This window comes from Stegostoma tigrinum, chromosome 22 (genome assembly GCF_030684315.1).
Source record: "Stegostoma tigrinum isolate sSteTig4 chromosome 22, sSteTig4.hap1, whole genome shotgun sequence".
NCBI classification, from domain to species: domain Eukaryota; kingdom Metazoa; phylum Chordata; class Chondrichthyes; order Orectolobiformes; family Stegostomatidae; genus Stegostoma; species Stegostoma tigrinum.
The window spans coordinates 21743304-21761811 of NC_081375.1; the positions used below are offsets into that span (position 1 = coordinate 21743304).

An 18508-nucleotide genomic window follows, 5' to 3' on the forward strand; every position below is an offset into this window, starting at 1 on the left:
AAGATGTGCAGGCTAGGTGGATCAGCCATGCTAAATTGCCCGTAATGTTCAGGGGTGTGTGGGTTATAGGGGGATGGGCCTGGGTGGGATGTTCCAAGGGGCAGTGTGGACTTATTGGGCCGAAGGGAATCTAATCTAAAAACATTTTAAAGTATGTATTAATACAATTATTGGATTTGGATTACAAAGTAGTGGCACACAGGCATTGGTTACCCCTATGAAGGTTTATTGAACAGAAATAAACAGATCAGTGAGTCTTTCTGGAACAGTAATTTAATTTAGCATTACTTAGAAAGTCAGTACCTTGTAGACCCCTGTGGTGGTAATGGAAAATTCGTTATGCTACTTGTTTATGATGGGTGGGTAAACATTGAAGACCATTAGCTTGTTTTCAGTTTCAATACCAGAGATTGATTTTTTTTGGGCAGTTAGGAAGTAATGTAATTAAGGTTAAAGACAAATTTAATTTTCTGTCTGTACAGGAGTATAGAACAGACCAGGGGAAAATACAGTCACCTCAGTAAAAAAAAAGTTTAGTCTGTGAAACTTTCAAATTCGAGACAGTTGCTTAGAAATCTGCCTGTTATTAGAATGGAGAAAGTTTAAGTTTTGAATTGTGGAAGTGTTCATGTTGGCAGACTTGAAAAGGACTCATCAAATTATCCCACTACAAAACTATTCATTAAGTAGATCCCTAATGTATTGATGTGTGTAATTCTTCAGGACTTTGAGTTTCTATAATAGATAGCATTGGGAAACAGGTTGATAACTTTGTTTTGAATGTGTTTTAAAATTTTTCTAAATTGCCTTCTGTATTTTGACAGCTTGGTAATTTTATTTTGGCTTTTGAATCATAAACTTCAGTCCTGTTGTTAGAAAACCTGTGCAATCTTGTGTAACTATGGTTCATAAATTTCAAAAAAAAACTTTAAAGACACATTTCAGTCTGGGATCTGACTTGCCCAGTAATTTCATCAGCTGTGATCATAACACTGTGCAAACTAGTGACTATGTTCCCTTACTGAATAACAGTTACTGTTACTACTTAAGTAATTATTTGACCATAATTTTTGGCAGGATCCAGGCTCCCAAGTATGTGGTAAAGCCGTATTATTAAAGTTAATAGGTATTTAGAATCTGGCGATGTAACAAATTAGCTCTCAGATTTCTTTCTTTCACTCATGGTGAAGAACATCCCAAACCAGACAGTTGTTGTCAGCGTTTATTATTGGTTTCAAACATTTTCTGCCGTTACTAAAAACCACAAGGGGCTAGCTTAGTTCAGTTTTTTATTGTGCACACTGACTAGCCTGTCTGGAAAATAGCAGTTTTCTTTAAGCCAGAACCAGATGAGTTTATGGCATGTGATTACAGTTATTTTGCTGTAAATGTATAATAAGAGTTTATCTTTAATCAAAATATTTGGATGCCTTAGCAACCACACTGACATGTTCAACTGCATAATAGTAACACAGACTCCATAATGATAGGTGATACATGTATGTAGTTTTGACTAAGCTATAATTTTATTGCAGATTCTGCATCTGTATTAAATTTGGCAATGCCAGCATGAATAGAGGTTATTTCAATGTTCAAATGGATCTTCTGTGACGCAGCTTGTGGACAATTGTAATATTTAGTTGTTAAATTGACCTCCCGCTTAACAACCACTGCCCAAATATTCCTAGCATAATCTATGTTATTATAACTTCGTATGTGAGCATTGCTGGCTAAGCCAGCACTTATTGCCAATCCCTAATTACCTTTTAGAAGGTAGGTTGCCTTCTTGAACTGCTGCAGTCCTTGAGGGCTAGATATATCCAGAGTACTGATAAGATGGGACTTCTAAGGTTTTGACCTAGTGAGAGTAAAGGAACATCACTGTAGCTCCACATTAGGAAAGTATATGACTTGGAGGAGAACTTGCAAGTGATGATATGTATTTGCTGCAAGGGTCCTTCTAGATGGAAGTGGTCGTGGATTTGGAAGATACTTTCAAAGGAGCCTGACTGAGTTACCACAGTGTATTTGTAGATGGTACACATCACTGTCATTCTGTGTAGGTGGTGAAGAGAATGAATGTTGAAACTGGTGGATGGGGTACCACTCATATGGTTTGCAGTGCCCTCAATGATGTAAAGCTTCTTGAATCACTGAAGCTGCACACGTCCAGGCATAGCACATTCCCAACTTGTGCTTCGTAGATGGTTTCAAACTTTAGGGCAACAGTGGGTGAGCTAATCTCCACACGGCTTTTATCCTCTAGTCCACCTTTGCACCTGTAGTATTCATATCATTGGTCCAGTTCCTTTTCTTCTCAATGGTGACCACCAGGATGTTGATAATCAACAATTCCCAGGATCTTAGAATCCCTACAGTGTGGAAGAAGCCATTCCACCGAAGAGCATCCCATCCAGACCCATCCCCTACCATTTCCCCATAACCCTGCGTTTACCATGGCTAATCTACCTAGCCTACCTGCCCCTGGACACTACAGGACAATTTAGCAAGGCCAACCATTTAACGTGCGCATCATTAGACTTTGGGAGAAAACTGGAATACCTGCTGGAAACCCACACAGGCACAGGGACAATGTGCAAACTTCACACGATCACCCAAGATTGGAATCAAAGCTGAGTCCCTGGTGCTGTGAGGCAGCAGTGTTAATCAATGTGTCACTCTGTCACTCAAATAGGACATATCAAAGCCATTCTACAGGACAATGATCATCTATAATCAAACCAGCCTCTGCTTTCAAAGCACAAAACAAAGCATTTATTGGTGTATATGATTCCATGATTAGCCCACACTGGCAGTATAACCCTGAGTGCTTCATTCTCCCTATAAGAAACAATTTAAGGTGATCACTTGAGCGTGTAACTTTTTCATTTACACTTCCTATAAGAGATATACATGCAAGGACCCATTTTCTGCAAACAAAAGGAATATGTTCAAGCCTTGCACATTTTGTGAATGGCCTGGAAGCTGGTAGAGCAGATGATTACTTGTTGCTTTTTCATTGGCAGTGCCTTGCTCAATCAAATTTGCTTGCCAACCAGCAACTATTTCTCGTAAAGTATAAATTGTTGTGATTATTTGAAATTTTACATTCTTGCATTTGTCCTGATGCATGTAAGTCAAAAGCTTTAGCATCTCTTTCTTTTCATCGTTACCCATTGTAGCCAGACCCTATATTTACATAAGACTTCCAAAGTAATAACTTATCCTGAAATAATTCAGTGGAGCATTAGCAAACACAAATTGATTTTATGAAAGGTAAAATGGGTCATCAATACAGATTTTAAGGAATATCTTAAAGGAGTGGGGAGGCTTAGGGAGAGAAACAGCCTGAAACCTAGGCAGTTGAAGGCATGACCAAGGTGGAGTGGATAAATTTAAGAACAAGCAGAATTACAGAATTTTGGGACTTGACAAATGGAAGAGCTTTGGAAAGGATTTGTAAACAGGGATGAGCATTTTAAGATTGAAGATTTACTTGACACCGCTACTATAAATCCGTGCAAGGTAGGATGTGGGCAGCAGCACTTTGGATAAGTTCAATTTTGGGAGTAAGCAAGACAGAAAGCTAGTCAGGAATGAATTGCAATAGTCTAGTCTATCCATAACAAATGCATGGATGAGGATTTCAGCAATACACAAGCCAAGGTAAGGGCAGAGACAGGTGATGGTACAGAGCTGAAAGCAAACAGTTTTGGTGATGATGTGACTGTCTGGTCTGAAACTTATGTCTGGATGTCAGTCAGGATGCCAAGGATGTGATTGGTTTTGTTCAATCCCAGGCACAAAAGAGGGATGGAGTTTGTGGCAAACCCTGAAAGCAGTGCCTTTGCTTTTATAATGCTTAGTTGAAGGAAATTTTGCATGATGACGAGAAATCCTCCCGTGACATCCTTGAAAATGATATATTAATAACTAGTAGCTGCTTTCATTTTTTTCATGCAACACCTTCTTCTCGTCACATTTTTCCTTACTTTCATGTCAGTCTTTTTCATTACATCCCACACCTGCTAATCATTCTTCACCTCATAACTATATATGTTCGTGACTCTCTTGTGCAAAGCCACAAGGATCAATTCGCATATTCTGCCTCAGCATTCAAAGACAGGACATTTCAGATGTCACATCTGAATTTTCATTCATAGCTTTGCTACATTCCATATTGCTTTTGAACTTGTGGCTGAAACTAGCCAAAATGCTTCAATTTGCGTAAACTCCTGACCACATATTCCCAATGGCATGTAGTTGAAGAATCATCTTTAATGACTCAGAAGTGCAGTGCAAGTTAATGCATTTAATTTATTATAAGGTTGGGTGTTTCACCAATTGCATCCCTCACTATACAATAACTGTTCAAGGGAGAACAGAAGAGTCAGAAAGGCAGAAATTGCTGGAAAAGACTCAGCAGGTTTGGCAGCATCTGTGGAGAGAGATCAGAGTTAATGCTTCAGGTCTAGTGACCTGCTGGACTCAGCAAACTTGCTGAGTTTTTCCAGCAATTTCTGTTTTGGTTTCTGATTTCCACCATAAGCAGTTCTTTCAGTTTTTTATTTAGAGTTAGAAAGGCATTTGCTGTTGTAAACACTCTGGTTGTTATGTAAAATTCATTCCATTGTCCAGAATGGAATGCCTAGATGCAGAGAACATCAAGCAAATCCAAGACATTTTTGTTTTAAAAATGTCACGTTATACCAATATTAGATCTATAACAACAATAATCTGTGGCAATATCTGGGGTGGTATGATGGCTGAATGTTTACTGCTGCCTCACAGCGTCAGAGATCCAATTTGATTCCACCCTCAGACAACTGTCTGGGTGGAATTTGCACTTTGTCCCTTTGTCTGCATGGGTTTCCACTGACAGTCCAAAGATGTAAAGGTCAGGTGGATTGGCCATGGGAAATGCAGGGTTACAGAGACAGGGTAGGGGGTGGATCTGGGTGGAAAGCTGTTCAAAGGGTCAATGTGGACTTGATGGGCCGAATGGTCTGCTTCCTCACTGTAGGGATTCTTTAATTAAATCTGTATCAACCATGGTATGAAGAGTACCAGTACTGGATCTGTAAGAAACCTGATACAAGTTGTATCATTGTCAAATATGCATTAATGTTGACTTTGAGAGTGTTACTGATTCATCATTGATCATGAAGAGTATTAGCACCAGATATGGTTTACACAAGAATATCAATACCAGGTGATATAAGAGTGTAAGCTCCCACTCTGTCGCTAAAATGCTATAAGGAAGGTGAATGAGGATCTCCCCACTTGTTACCTGCATTCTTGGCCAGAAAGAATGCTTGGCCTTTTTTTGAAGGTAACAATGGAAAAGTCAATATTTCCGTTCAGTAATGAAGTCAGGACAGAAAATGAGATGTCAGGCTCAAGTTATGGATTATATTGATTCTTATTTTGTTGTTTGTTCTGCAGATCTCTGGCAGTTGGTACTAACTCTGGTTATAAGCTTTTCTCATTGACGTCGGTGGACAGGTTGGAGGAAATCTACAAATGCAGTGAGTCACAGTTCTTTTAAAATTTTGAACCTTTGACAATGAAATACTATTGCTGCTTTTGAGGAATCTCCTGTAAATGTCAAATCTTTATAGTACATAAAATAGCAATTTTAGATACATTTGTGGCACAGCAGCATTTTATGCATATTCAGATTCAGGTGACAAACAGGTTAAAAAAAATTGTTTCTACAGGAATGTAAATATATTGTACAATGAAAGCCAGAAAAACAGCAAAGTGCCTGTTAACCAGAATGAAGGAGAGAGCATTGTGTTTTAATTTACTTAGTGCATTTCATTGTGGTCATGACCAATGGAATGGAACTGTTTCTGTTTTCAGAACCACAAAAGCAGATCGGATGAAGCAATCTGAAAGATGCCCACGTGTACAACACACACTTTACCATTCAGCTTCTAAAATACATTGAATTGCAAATATTAAAAGATCAGCAGCACTCTTGTAAAAATTTTGCACCGGCAACCTCAGTATTTTAATACTAGCCAACATCTCATTTGACAGGAACGTTTGATCCTCCCCAAGCCCCTAGTCATCATAGAATCCCTGCAGTGTGGAAGCAAGCCATTTGGCCCATTGAGTCTACACTGACCCTCCAAGGAGCATCCCACCCAGACCTACCTACTCACCAAAACTATCCCTGTAACCCTTAATCTCCCGTGGCTAATCTAACTACCTTGCAATTTAAATAACAAAGTGTGCAGCTGAATTAACACAGCAAGCCAAGCAGCATCTCAAGAGCACAAAAGCTGACATTTTGGGCCTAGACCCTTCATCAGAGCGGGGGATGGGGAGAGGATTCTGAAATGAATAGGGAGAGAGGGGGAAGCGGACTGAAGATGGATAGAGGAGAAGATAGGTGGAGAGGAGAGTATAGGTGGGGAGATGGGGAGGGGATAGGTCAGTCCAGGGAGGACAGACTGATCAAGGAGGCGGGATGAGGTTGGTAGGTGGGAAATGGAGGTGCAGCTTGACGTGGTAAATCTCCCCCTCCCCCACTGCATCCCAAAACCAGCCCAGTTTGCCGCCTTCCCCCACTGCATCACAAAACCAGCCGAGCTCGTCCCCACCTCCCTAAGCTGTTCTTCCTCTCACCTATCCCCTCCTCCCACCTCAAGCCGCACCTCCATTTCCCACCTACCGACCTCATCTCACCTCCTTGACCTGTCCGTCCTCCCCGGACTGACCTATCCCCTCCCCACCTCCCCACCTATACTCTCCTCTCCACCTATCTTCTCCTCTCTCCCTATTTATTTCAGAACCCTCTCCCCATCCCCCTCTCTGATGAAGGGTCTAGGCCCGAAACGTCAGCTTTTGTGCTCCTGAGATGCTGCTTGGCCTGCTGTGTTCATCCAGCTCCACACTTTATTATCTTGGATTCTCCAGCATCTGCAGTTCCCATTATCTCTTGCCCTGCAATTTAGCATGGCCAGTCCATCTAATCTGTACATCTTTGGACTGTGGAAGGAAACCAGATGACCAAAGGAAACTCATGTAGACATGGTAGGAATGTGCAAAATCTGCACAGTTGCCTGAGGGCAGAACCGATCCCAGGTCACTGGCACTGTGAGCCACCGTGCCGTCCCAGCTAGCTCCTTCACCAGACAGATGAAGAAAATGCATTAAAATCAAATAATCCTGAGCAGTGTTGAAAAGTACAGGACAATATTTGCTGTTGCAAAAGCTTGGAGCTGAACTTAACTTAGTATTTATACACCGAACATCTAAATTCCAAAGTTGCTGTTTTTTGAGGTTAGAATAAAAAAGGGAAATGACAGGAGTGTTTTATGGAGCTATTGAAAATGAAAGCAGAAAAGTATTGAAATGCTGACAAAATTTAACCTGCAAACTCTGGCTTTTTTTGCTGAGAGATAAAGAGTCCCGTTTATCTCTCCTGTTCTCAGTGAGACGTGGCTCAACTAAACAGCATTTTTACACAGTATGAGTGAGGTTAAGCTGCACGCAGCTGATAGTGTAAATAAACCCAGTTCCCTTAGCCTGATGACATTGTAGGCCATCAAAACCTTGCTCTGTGGGGAAAGTTTTCAACTTGTAAATGGGTTTGAGCGCAGGTTGGAACACATACTGAAGAAAATGTGAGCACGCAGGAAGCTCACTGCATTTACTGACTTTCAGATTTTGATTCAGAACGTTAGAATGGTTATTGGGAGAGATGTTACCAAATAGGATCATAGTCATACAGCATAGAAACATGGTCTTCGGCTCACCATATATATTTCAACCAACAAATGCCAAACTACACTAATATATTCAGAGATAATGGGAACTGCAGATGCTGGAGATAGCAAGATAATAAAATGTGAGGCTGGATGAACACAGCAGGCCAAGCAGCATCTCAGGAGCACAAAAGCTGACGTTTCGGGCCTAGACCCTTCATCAGAGACGGGGATGGTGGGAGGGAACTGGAATAAATAGGGAGAGAGGGGGAGGCGGACCGAAGATGGAGAGTAAACAAGATAGGTGGAGAGAGTGTAGGTGGGGAGGTAGGGAGGGGATAGGTCAGTCCGGGGAAGACGGACAGGTCAAGGAGGTGGGATGAGGTTAGTAGGTAGCTGGGGGTGCGGCTTGGGGTGGGAGGAAGGGATGGGTGAGAGGAAGAACCGGTTAGGGAGGCAGAGACAGGTTGGACTGGTTTTGGGATGCAGTGGGTGGGGGGGAAGAGCTGGGCTGGTTGTGTGGTGCAGTGGGGGGAGGGGATGAACTGGGCTGGTTTAGGGATGCAGTAGGGGAAGGGGAGATTTTGAAACTGGTGAAGTCCACATTGATACCATATGGCTGCAGGGTTCCCAGGCGGAATATGAGTTGCTGTTCCTGCAACCTTCGGGTGGCATCATTGTGGCAGTGCAGGAGGCCCATGATGGACATGTCATCAAGAGAATGGGAGGGGGAGTGGAAATGGTTTGCGACTGGGAGGTGCAGTTGTTTGTTGCGAACTGAGCGGAGGTGTTCTGCAAAGCGGTCCCCAAGCCTCCGCTTGGTTTCCCCAATGTAGAGGAAGCCGCACCGGGTACAGTGGATGCAGTATACCACATTGGCAGATGTGCAGGTGAACCTCTGCTTAATGTGGAATGTCATCTTCGGGCCTGGGATGGGGGTGAGGGAGGAGGTGTGGGGACAAGTGTAGCATTTCCTGCGGTTGCAGGGGAAGGTGCCGGGTGTGGTGGGGTTGGAGGGCAGTGTGGAGCGAACAAGGGAGTCACGGAGAGAGTGGTCTCTCCGGAAAGCAGACAGGGGAGGGGATGGAAAAATGTCTTGGGTGGTGGGGTTGGATTGTAAATGGCGGAAGTGTCGGAGGATAATGCGTTGTATCCGGAGGTTGGTAGGGTGGTGTGTGAGAACGAGGGGGATCCTCTTGGGGCGGTTGTGACGGGGGCGGGGTGTGAGGGATGTGTCGCGGGAAATGCGGGAGACGCGGTCAAGGGCGTTCTCGATCACCGTGGGGGTAAAGTTGCGGTCCTTAAAGAACTTGGACATCTGGGATGTGCGGGAGTGGAATGTCTTATCGTGGGAGCAGATGCGGCGGAGGCGGAGGAATTGGGAATAGGGGATGGAATTTTTGCAGGAGGGTGGGTGGGAGGAGGTGTATTCTAGGTAGCTGTGGGAGTCGGTGGGCTTGAAATGGACATCAGTTACAAGCTGGTTGCCTGAGATGGAGACTGAGAGGTCCAGGAAGGTGAGGGATGTGCTGGAGATGGCCCAGGTGAACTGAAGGTTGGGGTGGAAGGTGTTGGTGAAGTGGATGAACTGTTCGAGTTCCTCTGGGGAGCAAGAGGCGGCGCCGATACAGTCATCAATGTACCGGAGGAAGAGGTGGGGTTTGAGGCCTGTGTAGGTGCGGAAGAGGGACTGTTCCACGTAACCTACAAAGAGGCAGGCATAGCTGGGGCCCATGCGGGTGCCCATGGCTACCCCCTTAGTCTGTAGGAAGTGGGAGGAGTCAAAAGAGAAGTTGTTGAGTGTGAGGACGAGTTCAGCTAGGCGGATGAGTGTGTCGGTGGAGGGGGCCTGGTTGGGCCTGCGGGACAGGAAGAAGCGGAGGGCCTTGAGGCCATCTCCATGCGGAATGCAGGTGTACAGGGACTGGACGTCCATGGTGAATATGAGGTGTTGGGGGCCAGGGAATTGGAAGTCCTGGAGGAGGTGGAGGGCGTGGGTGGTGTCACGGACGTAGGTGGGGAGTTCCTGGACCAAAGGGGAGAAAATGGAGTCCAGATAGGTGGAGATGAGTTCGGTGGGGCAGGAGCAGGCTGAGACGATGGGTCGACCAGGGCAGGCAGGTTTGTGGATTTTGGGAAGGAGATAGAAACGGGCCGTGCGGGGTTGGGGAACAATGAGGTTGGAGGCTGTGGGTGGGAGGTCCCCTGAGGTGATGAGGTAATATATTTACTTCTTCTTGGTCCATAATCCACTACGCCCATGCATTTTAAGTGCTCATTCAGTTGCTTCCTGAATGTTGTGACAGTCTTTGCCGCCAGCACTCTCAGGCAGCTTGTTCTATATTTCTGCCACCCTCTGGGTGAAAAAGATCTTTCTCTCAGATCTCCTTGAAACAACTTATCCTCATCTTAGATAATTGTAACAGAAATAATGAGAACTGCAGATGCTGGAGAATCCAAGATAATAAAGTGTGAAGCTGGATGAACACAGCAGGCCAAGCAGCATCTCAGGAGCACAAAAGCTGACGTTTCGGGCCTAGACCCTTCATCAGAGAGGCGGATGGGGAGAGGGTTCTGGAATAAATAGGGAGAGGGGGGAGGCAGACCAAAGATGGAGAGAAAAGAAGATAGATGGAGAGGAGAGGATAGGTGGGGAGGTAGGGAGGGGATAGGTCAGTCCGGGGAAGACAGACAGGTCAAGGAGGTGGGATGAGGTTGGTAGGTAGGAGATGGACGTGCGGCTTGAGGTGGGAGGAAGGGATGGGTGAGAGGAAGAACAGGTTAGGGAGGCAGAGACAGGCTGGGCTGGTTTTGGGATGCAGTGGGGGGAGGGGACGTGCTGGGCTGGTTGTGTGATGCAGTGAGGGGAGGGGACAAACTGGGCTGGTTTTGGGATGCGGTGGGGGAAGGGGAGATTTTGAAGCTGATGAAGTCCACATTGATACCATTGGGCTGCAGGGTTCCCAAGCGGAATATGAGTTGCTGTTCCTGCAACCTTCGGGTGGCATCATTGTGGCACTGCAGGAGGCCTATGATGGACGTGTCATCTAAAGACTCATCTCCACCTAACTGCACTCCATTTTCTCCCCTTTGGTCCAGGAACTCCCTACCTACGTCCGTGACACCACCCACGCCTTCCACCTCCTCCAGAACTTACAATTCCCTGGCCCCCCAACACCTCATTTTCACCATGGACGTCCAGTCCCTATACACCTGTATTCCTCATGCAGATGGCCTCAAGGCCCTCCGCTTTTTCCTGTCCCGCAGGCCCGACCAGTCCCCCTCCACCGATACTCTCATCTGCCTAGCCGAACTCATCCTCATCCTCAACAACTTCTCTTTCGATTCCTCCCACTTCCTACAGACAAAAGGGTTGGCCATGGGTACCCACATGGGCCCCAGCTATGCCTGCCTCTTTGTAGGTCACGTGGAACAGTTCCTCTTCTGCACCTACACCGGCCCCAAACCCCACCTCTTCCTCCGTTACATTGATGACTGTATCGGCGCCACCTCTTGCTCCCCAGAGGAGCTCGAACAGTTCATCCACTTCACCAACACCTTCCACCCCAACCTCAAGTTCACCTGGGCCATCTCCAACACATCCCTCACCTTCCTGGACCTCTCAGTCTCCAACTCAGGTAACCAGCTAGAAACTGATGTCCATTTCAAGCCCACCGACTATCACAGCTACCTAGAATACCCCTCCTGCAAAAATTCCATCCCCTATTCCAAATTCCTCTGCCTCCGCCGCATCTGCTCCCAGGATGAGGCATTCCACTCGTGCACATCCCAGAAGTCCAAGCTCTTCAAGGACCGCAACTTTCCCCCCGCAGTGGTCAAGAACGCCCTAGACCACGTCTCCCGCATTTCCCGCACCCTGCCCCCGCCACAACTGCCCCAAGAGGATCCCCCTCATTCTCACACACCACCCCACCAACCTCCAGATACAATGCATCATCCTCCGACACTTCCACCGTCTACAATCTGACGCCACCACCCAAGACATTTTTCCATCCCCACCCTTGTCTGCCTTCCGGAGAGACCACTCTCTCCATGACTCCCTTGTCCGCTCCACACTCCCCTCCAACCCCGTTACACCCGGCACCTTCCCCTGCAACCGCAGGAAGTGCTACACTTGCCCCCACACCTCCTCCCTCACCCCCATCCCAGGCCCCAGGATGATTATCCATATTAAGCAGAGGTTCACCTGCACATCTGCCAATGTGGTATACTGTATCCATTGTACCCAGTGTGGCTCCCTCTACATTGGGGAAACCAAGCGGAGGCTTGGGGACCATTTTGCAGAACGCCTCCACTTGGTTCGCAATAGACAACTGCACCTCCCAGTTGCGAACCATTTCAACTCCCCCTCCCATTCTTTAGACTACATGTCCATCATGGGCCTCCTGCTGTGCCACAATGATGCCACCTGAAGGTTGCAGGAACAGCAACTCATATTCCGCTTGGGAACCCTGCAGCCCAATGGTATCAATGTGGACTTCACAAGCTTCAAAATCTCCCCTTCCCCCACCGCATCCCAAAACCAGCCCAGTTTGTCCCCTCCCCCCACTGCATCACAAAACCAGCCCAGCCTGTCTCCGCCTCCCTAACCTGTTCTTCCTCTCACCCATCCCTTCCTCCCACCTCAAGCCGCACCTCCATTTCCTACCTACTACCTCATCCCACCTCCTTGACCTGTCTGTCTTCCCTGGACAGACCTATCCCCTCCCTACCTCCCCACCTACACTCTCCTCTCCACCTAGCTTCTTTTCTCTCCATCTTCGGTCCGCCTCCCCCTCTCTCCCTATTTATTCCAGAACCCTCTCCCCATCCGCCTCTCTGATGAAAGGTCTAGGCCCGAAACGTCAGCTTTTGTGCTCCTGAGATGCTGCTTGGCCTGCTGTGTTCATCCAGCTTCACACTTTATTATTTTATCCTCATCTTAAACTTATGCCCTCTGGTTTAAGACACGCCAGCAGTGAGCAAAAGAATCTCAGGATCTACACCATTTATACCTCCCATAATTTTGTACACCTCCTCTGCTCCAGCAAAATCAAACTCGGCCTATCCAGTCTCTCCTTATAACTGAAACTTTTCATCCCAGGCAACAAACGTACGTATTATTCCATCTATAGTCTAAACAATGCTCTATAAAGTTGCAACAAAACTTCCTTGCTCCTATATTCTACATCCCTAATGAAGACCAGCATTCTGTCTGCTTTCTTCACCACCCTATCTACCTGCACTCACGCCTTCACGAATCAATGGACTTGCATACTACGGTCCCTTGATTTCCTAGGGATCTACCAAAGATTGTATAAATCCTTCTCTTATTAGACTTCCCAAAATGCATCACCCCACACTTAACAGTATTGTACTTCATTTGCCATTGCTCTGCCCAATTTACCAGCTGATCAATAACAGATTGTTGCCTGCGACCTTCCTCCTCACTCTCAACAACACCAATTTTCAAGTCATATGCAGTTTTACTAGTTATACCTTCTGCATTCATATCCAAGTCGTTAATGCACATTACAAACAGCAAGAATTCTAGCACTGATTCCTGTGATACACGGGTTGAACACAGGCTTCCAATCACAAAAACCCACCCTCCACTAATCACCCTTTGCTTCCTATTTGTAAGCCAGGCTTGAATCCAGTTTGCCAACTTGCCTTGGATCCCATGGGCTCTTGCCTTTGATGTGGGACCTTGTCAAAGGCCTGACTGAAATCCATGTAAACCACATCAACTGCACTATCACTCATCGAGATAGTTAGTCAAGTTTTCTAAAAATACACTAAATGAGTCTGACAGGATTTCCCTCCATCAAATTGACTGATGCTAAGTCTTAAATTGGAGCAATGTTGCAACATACTTTCCCAAGTTCAAAGTTGCATCCATAATTTTCCTCAGTGTCATAAAAGCTACTAGTAAAAGCAAGGGCAGACACGCTGGCAATTGAAGGATCTGATTAAAACTGATGCAGAGATTTCAAAAATGGCATGTGCACACAGCTCTGATCTTGCCTATTATTATGGAAGGGCTTTGTTCACTGTGCTTCTGCTGAGAATTTACATTTTTTGGAGATTTTCTGAATCCCGTCATGGTGGGTTGGCAATCTTAGACTTGACCTCAGTAGGAACAATGTGACCAGCAGCTAAGCATCAGCATGAGGACGAACAGCAGCCTGCTATTCTGAGATTTATTGCTGGATACCAGAATGGGGAGGAGCAGCGGGCTGCAGCTCATAGGAGGAATAACATGGTGTATAGCCAGAAGATGAGCTTCCTTGACATATCTGAACAGCTATATTTCAGGAGTTCAAGGCAATAGAGCCAAATGGGTGACAGATGTCTGAGAAACAAACCTGATCTCCACTAGATGTGATGTCCACTGTTAACAAAGACAGTTAAAATGACTGCTGCTCTCAACCTTTTGGCCACTGGACCATTCCTGGGCTCTGCTAGATATCCAGGATCTCCCAGTTTCAGCCAAAGCAAGTGACAAGTGACTGATGGATTGTTTTTTCAGGATCAGTAATTGTGAATTCCGTCTTTGTTGACATCAATCAGAATTTGCAAGAAATTGAGTATGTATTGCTGGTGAGGTTCTCACAGGGAAATGTCAATTGCACACACAGAAATTCATGCTCCCTTAGAACAGCTAGCAGTATCCTCCAACTTGCATGGGCTTCCTCTCCATTACTGTGTAGCTGGTGTGTAACCACAAAATGTTGGTGCAACCATGGACAGTAGTTCTAGGGAGCTGTCATGATTTTTTCTTCCTGTGGCAGTTTTATCTCACTGAAGATGTTGCTGGGAGATGAGAGATACCCACTTCAAGCCAGCAATACCTATAAAAACAAAAACGCGCGAATGAAACACAGTGATAATCCAGTGACTGAACATGTAGTCAGCATGCTGAAGACATGTTTCAAGTATCCTCAATGGATCTGGAGGTTCCCTTCAGCACATAACCAGGTTGTTCACAATGTTGTGATGTGTTGCATTGCCTACAGTGTTGTGCAGTAGTAAGGTTTGGAGCTGTAAGAGCTACAAATCATAGAACATTTTTGGATTCTTGTTGGTTTCTTCCTCATTTTGCTAGTGAAGTTTATCCCTGTCCAGTTCCTTGCAGACCCTGTCAGTATTCCGTGCATTAAACTGGCACACAATCCTTGACTAACCTGAATCTACCATGAAACCAGTTTCTTTCTCTTTTTGTTTAAGTTTGTATTTCTGATGAATCTTTAAAGTGGCCCTTCAAATACTAAATATGAGGTGAGGTGATGTCATACACGTCATCAACCTGCAGCTGCACATTGCTTCTGAAGTAAAATGCTAATAAAGTGGCTGCATTAAAATACCACAGATGGATGAATTAAAATTCTGTATTAGTGATCCCAGCTGTTATTGGAAACCTGTGGCTCTAAATGCATCTGAGTTTTAAGTAAGACTGCAATTCTTGTGCTTGGATAGGGGGACCAGTTTAATAAGGCAAATGTAGAGAGCTAGTGCAACTCCGTATAATAGCGAGGCCCTGAATGCCTACTGAGACAGATTCCCCTTTGTGAAAACAGGGCCGTTTTGTACAGACACCATGAAACTAAATGTGGTGCTAACTTAAAAGTCAAAACATCTTTAGCAAACAAACTATCCCTTACTTAACTACTCAACTACCCTCAGATGCTTGCTTCCCACCACGTTTTGACCCCAAACACAAGCCCTGACACTCTCTGTCAAAGTGTGACCTTGCATGTAAAGTGACGACATGTAATTAGATGATGTACAAGGCATGTATTTGAGAAACAAGAAGGGCTCAGAGATAGAGCCCAGGGGGAAATGCAGCAGTAACAGCTTGAGGGGAAGTTACTGTGGATGTTTCTCTGGCTATGACTGGATATGTAGGAATGGAATCAGCTCAGGCATTCAGCTTAGGCCTAGCCATCAGTTTAAAATAAAACTCAGCAGCATCACAGGCACCGATCTGGGAGCCTATTTCCAGGGCCAGTCCAGGCTGTGTTTCCTCAAACTAGGATTCCCCCTTACGGAGAACTATTGAGGCTGGAGCTTCTTCAAAGAATAACTCTAATCTATATCTGTTTCATTTCAATTAACTTCTCTCATTTGCTGAATGCTGGGCTGTCAATTGCATATGTTCTTGTTGAAGATGAATTGAGTCAGAGCAACAACCAAAAACGTCACCAGGGTATTCCAGAACAAAATCTTGAAAGTTGTACTATTCAAAATCTTACCATCATTAACATGCAAGTAAGATTCAAGACAGGGCAGCCACAGTATAATGCTTATTTGTGACCTGTGCTCATGTTTGCTGCAACACCTTGGGTTTCTAAAGCATCTTTAACATGGTGAGCACCTTAAATGCTTCACAGCAATGAAAACAAAATGGACACCGTGCCAAAGGAAGTGATATCGTGGAGAGAAGGAATGTTCAGTTACCAGCTGCTTAGAATAAATACTTTGTTCATTTTTTTTGAAGACTGAGAAGTGCTGTTTAATCAGTATTACTCTGCATCCTTGTAGGGAACAGTGAGTGCCTATTTGAGTGCCAAGTAAGCCTTGAGACGTACAGGAATCCATTGTATCATAATTTATCCAGCCAAGCATGCACTTACAAAGGGAACATTTCCAATCGTCACCAACAAGTCACAGAGCCAGACTGTAACAGTCACCAGATCCCGTGTTATTATCACATGTACTTTTTTAAATTTCCTTCCTTATATTTTCAACTCAGTGAGAATGTATTTATTTAGTACCTTATCATGTCTCCCAGGAAACCTTTCAAAGTACCCCCCATCTGAACTACTTTTGAAGCTCGCTTGTTGCTGTTATGTAACCAGAGTTCACATTAAGACTTAAGGGAGTCTTCCTGCTCTTAGCTTTTCGGGTTTTTATAATGTGGGGCTCATTATATCCTTTATTTTTCGTTCCTTCTGTAATTTTCGGGTTTGTAAATCTGAAGTTCGGTATCACTTCATCACTCATAGACTAATGAGATGCAAATTTGAGCTCTGTGGCATTGATAGTTCTGGTGTTAAGGGAGCCCGTTGAGTCAAAAAAATGATTGACACCTTCCTCCAATAATATCTGTGTGGTCTGGGCTGATTGGCATATTGTCCAAGTGGGTTTTAATGTGTATGTCATGGAGTAGGCAGGTCATGACTTCAGTTTGTGTCTAGTACAAATTTGATGCCTTTTGAGGCATTTTGAACTGAACTTACTCCTGACACTTTTTCTTAATTACAAACAATGTAACTTGTGTTCACCTGCTGGAGACATTCCCACACTGGCTGTATGTAAGGAGATCACCATTCAATTTAGAGGTCGGGTGCCCTATACTGTCTTCTTGTTGCAGCAGAGTTAATGAAGATGTTGTTAGGAGTTGAGAATGTTAGAAGGAAGTGGTGCCTGTCAGTGTGTTTGAAAGACCTGCAGTTTACCACCTGCTGTCCATCACAGGACTTTTGTTGCATCTCCTCTTGGGGGGCAGCAGCCTGGCAAAATGGAGCAGAGGTAGTCGAGAAGACCAGCTACTCTCTGAGTTAGAAGGAGAAGGAAGGCTCAGAGCAGGAAGCTGTAATCACCAAGGGTTCTTCAAAGAGAATGTATCTAACTGCATCTCAGTTGAGAGCAGCCTGCCTGGTGACTGTGCCTTCATCTGCAGCGAACCGCAGCTGGCAGCAATGTCACTTCCTCAACCAGCAACTTCAGAGTAGGGTAAGGGCCACACTTCCAGTGATCATCAATGTCAGCAACACTCTCAGTTTCTATACCGCTGGATCCTTGTAGGCTGGAAAAGACATTACCAATATATTGTAGTTCGCCATATTGTTTTGTTCACTCATGGGACACGGTCATCACCGGCTGGGCCAGCATTTATTGCCCATCCCTAGTTGTCCTTACGAAGGGGGTTCTGAGTTTCCGTCTTGAACTGCTGTGGTCCTTGTGCTGTAAGGTAGATCCACAATGCCATTAGGGAGGGAATTCCAGGATTTTGACACAGCAACAGTGAAGGAATGGCAATATATTTCCAGGTCAGGATGATGAGTGGTTTGGAGGGGAAATTCCAGACGGTTCCCATAAATCTGCTGCCCTTGACCCTCTAGATGGAAGTGGTCATGGATTTGGAAGGTGCTGTCTGAGGATCTTTGGTGAATTTCTGCACTGCGTCTTGTCGATACAACACTTCTGAGCATCAGTGGTGGAGGGACTGGATGTTGGTTGATATGGTGTCTGTTAAACAGGCTGCTTTGTCCCAGAAAGAGTCCAGCTTCTCGCATGCTTTTGGAGCAGCACCCATCCAGGCAAGTGGGGAGTATTCCATCACACTCTTGACTTGTGCCTTATACATGGGGACGGTCTTGGGGAGTCAGGCGATGAGTTACTCATTGCAGTATTCCTAGCCTCTGACCTACTGTTGCAGCCACTGTATCTATCATGAGTCCAGTTGGGTTTCTGGTCTATGGTAACCCCCAGATGTTAATGATGGGGTATTTAGGGATGGTAATGCCATCGGTTGTCAATGGTTAGATTGTCTCTTATTGGAGATGGGCATCGCTTGACATTTGTCTGGCATGAAAGTTACTTGCCACTTTCGAGCCCAAGCCTGAGTATTCTCCAGGTTATGTGCATTTGAACACGGACTGCTTCATTATACATTGTACAATCATTGGCAAACATCCCTAGTTCTGACCTTGTGGTGGCAGGAAGATCATTGATGAAGTCACTAAAGATGGTTGGGTTTAGACAGTAGGGCACTACCCTGATGA

The 18508-nt window shown here is 45.2% G+C and overlaps 1 protein-coding gene across 7 annotated transcripts in view; it reads left to right on the plus strand.

Moving 5' to 3' along the window:
- Positions 1-18508, plus strand: part of wipi1 (WD repeat domain, phosphoinositide interacting 1) — a 103994-nt gene that overhangs the window by 34713 nt on the left and 50773 nt on the right. For all 7 annotated transcript variants that reach the window (XR_007249851.1, XM_048554860.2, XM_048554856.2 and 4 more), the window contains exon 2: positions 5446-5528. Coding sequence is in view for 5 of the 7 variants with exons in the window: in XM_048554856.2 (XP_048410813.1) it covers positions 5446-5528 (83 nt within the window). In the remaining 2 variants the exon portion in view is untranslated. The remainder of the gene's footprint in view (positions 1-5445; positions 5529-18508) is intronic.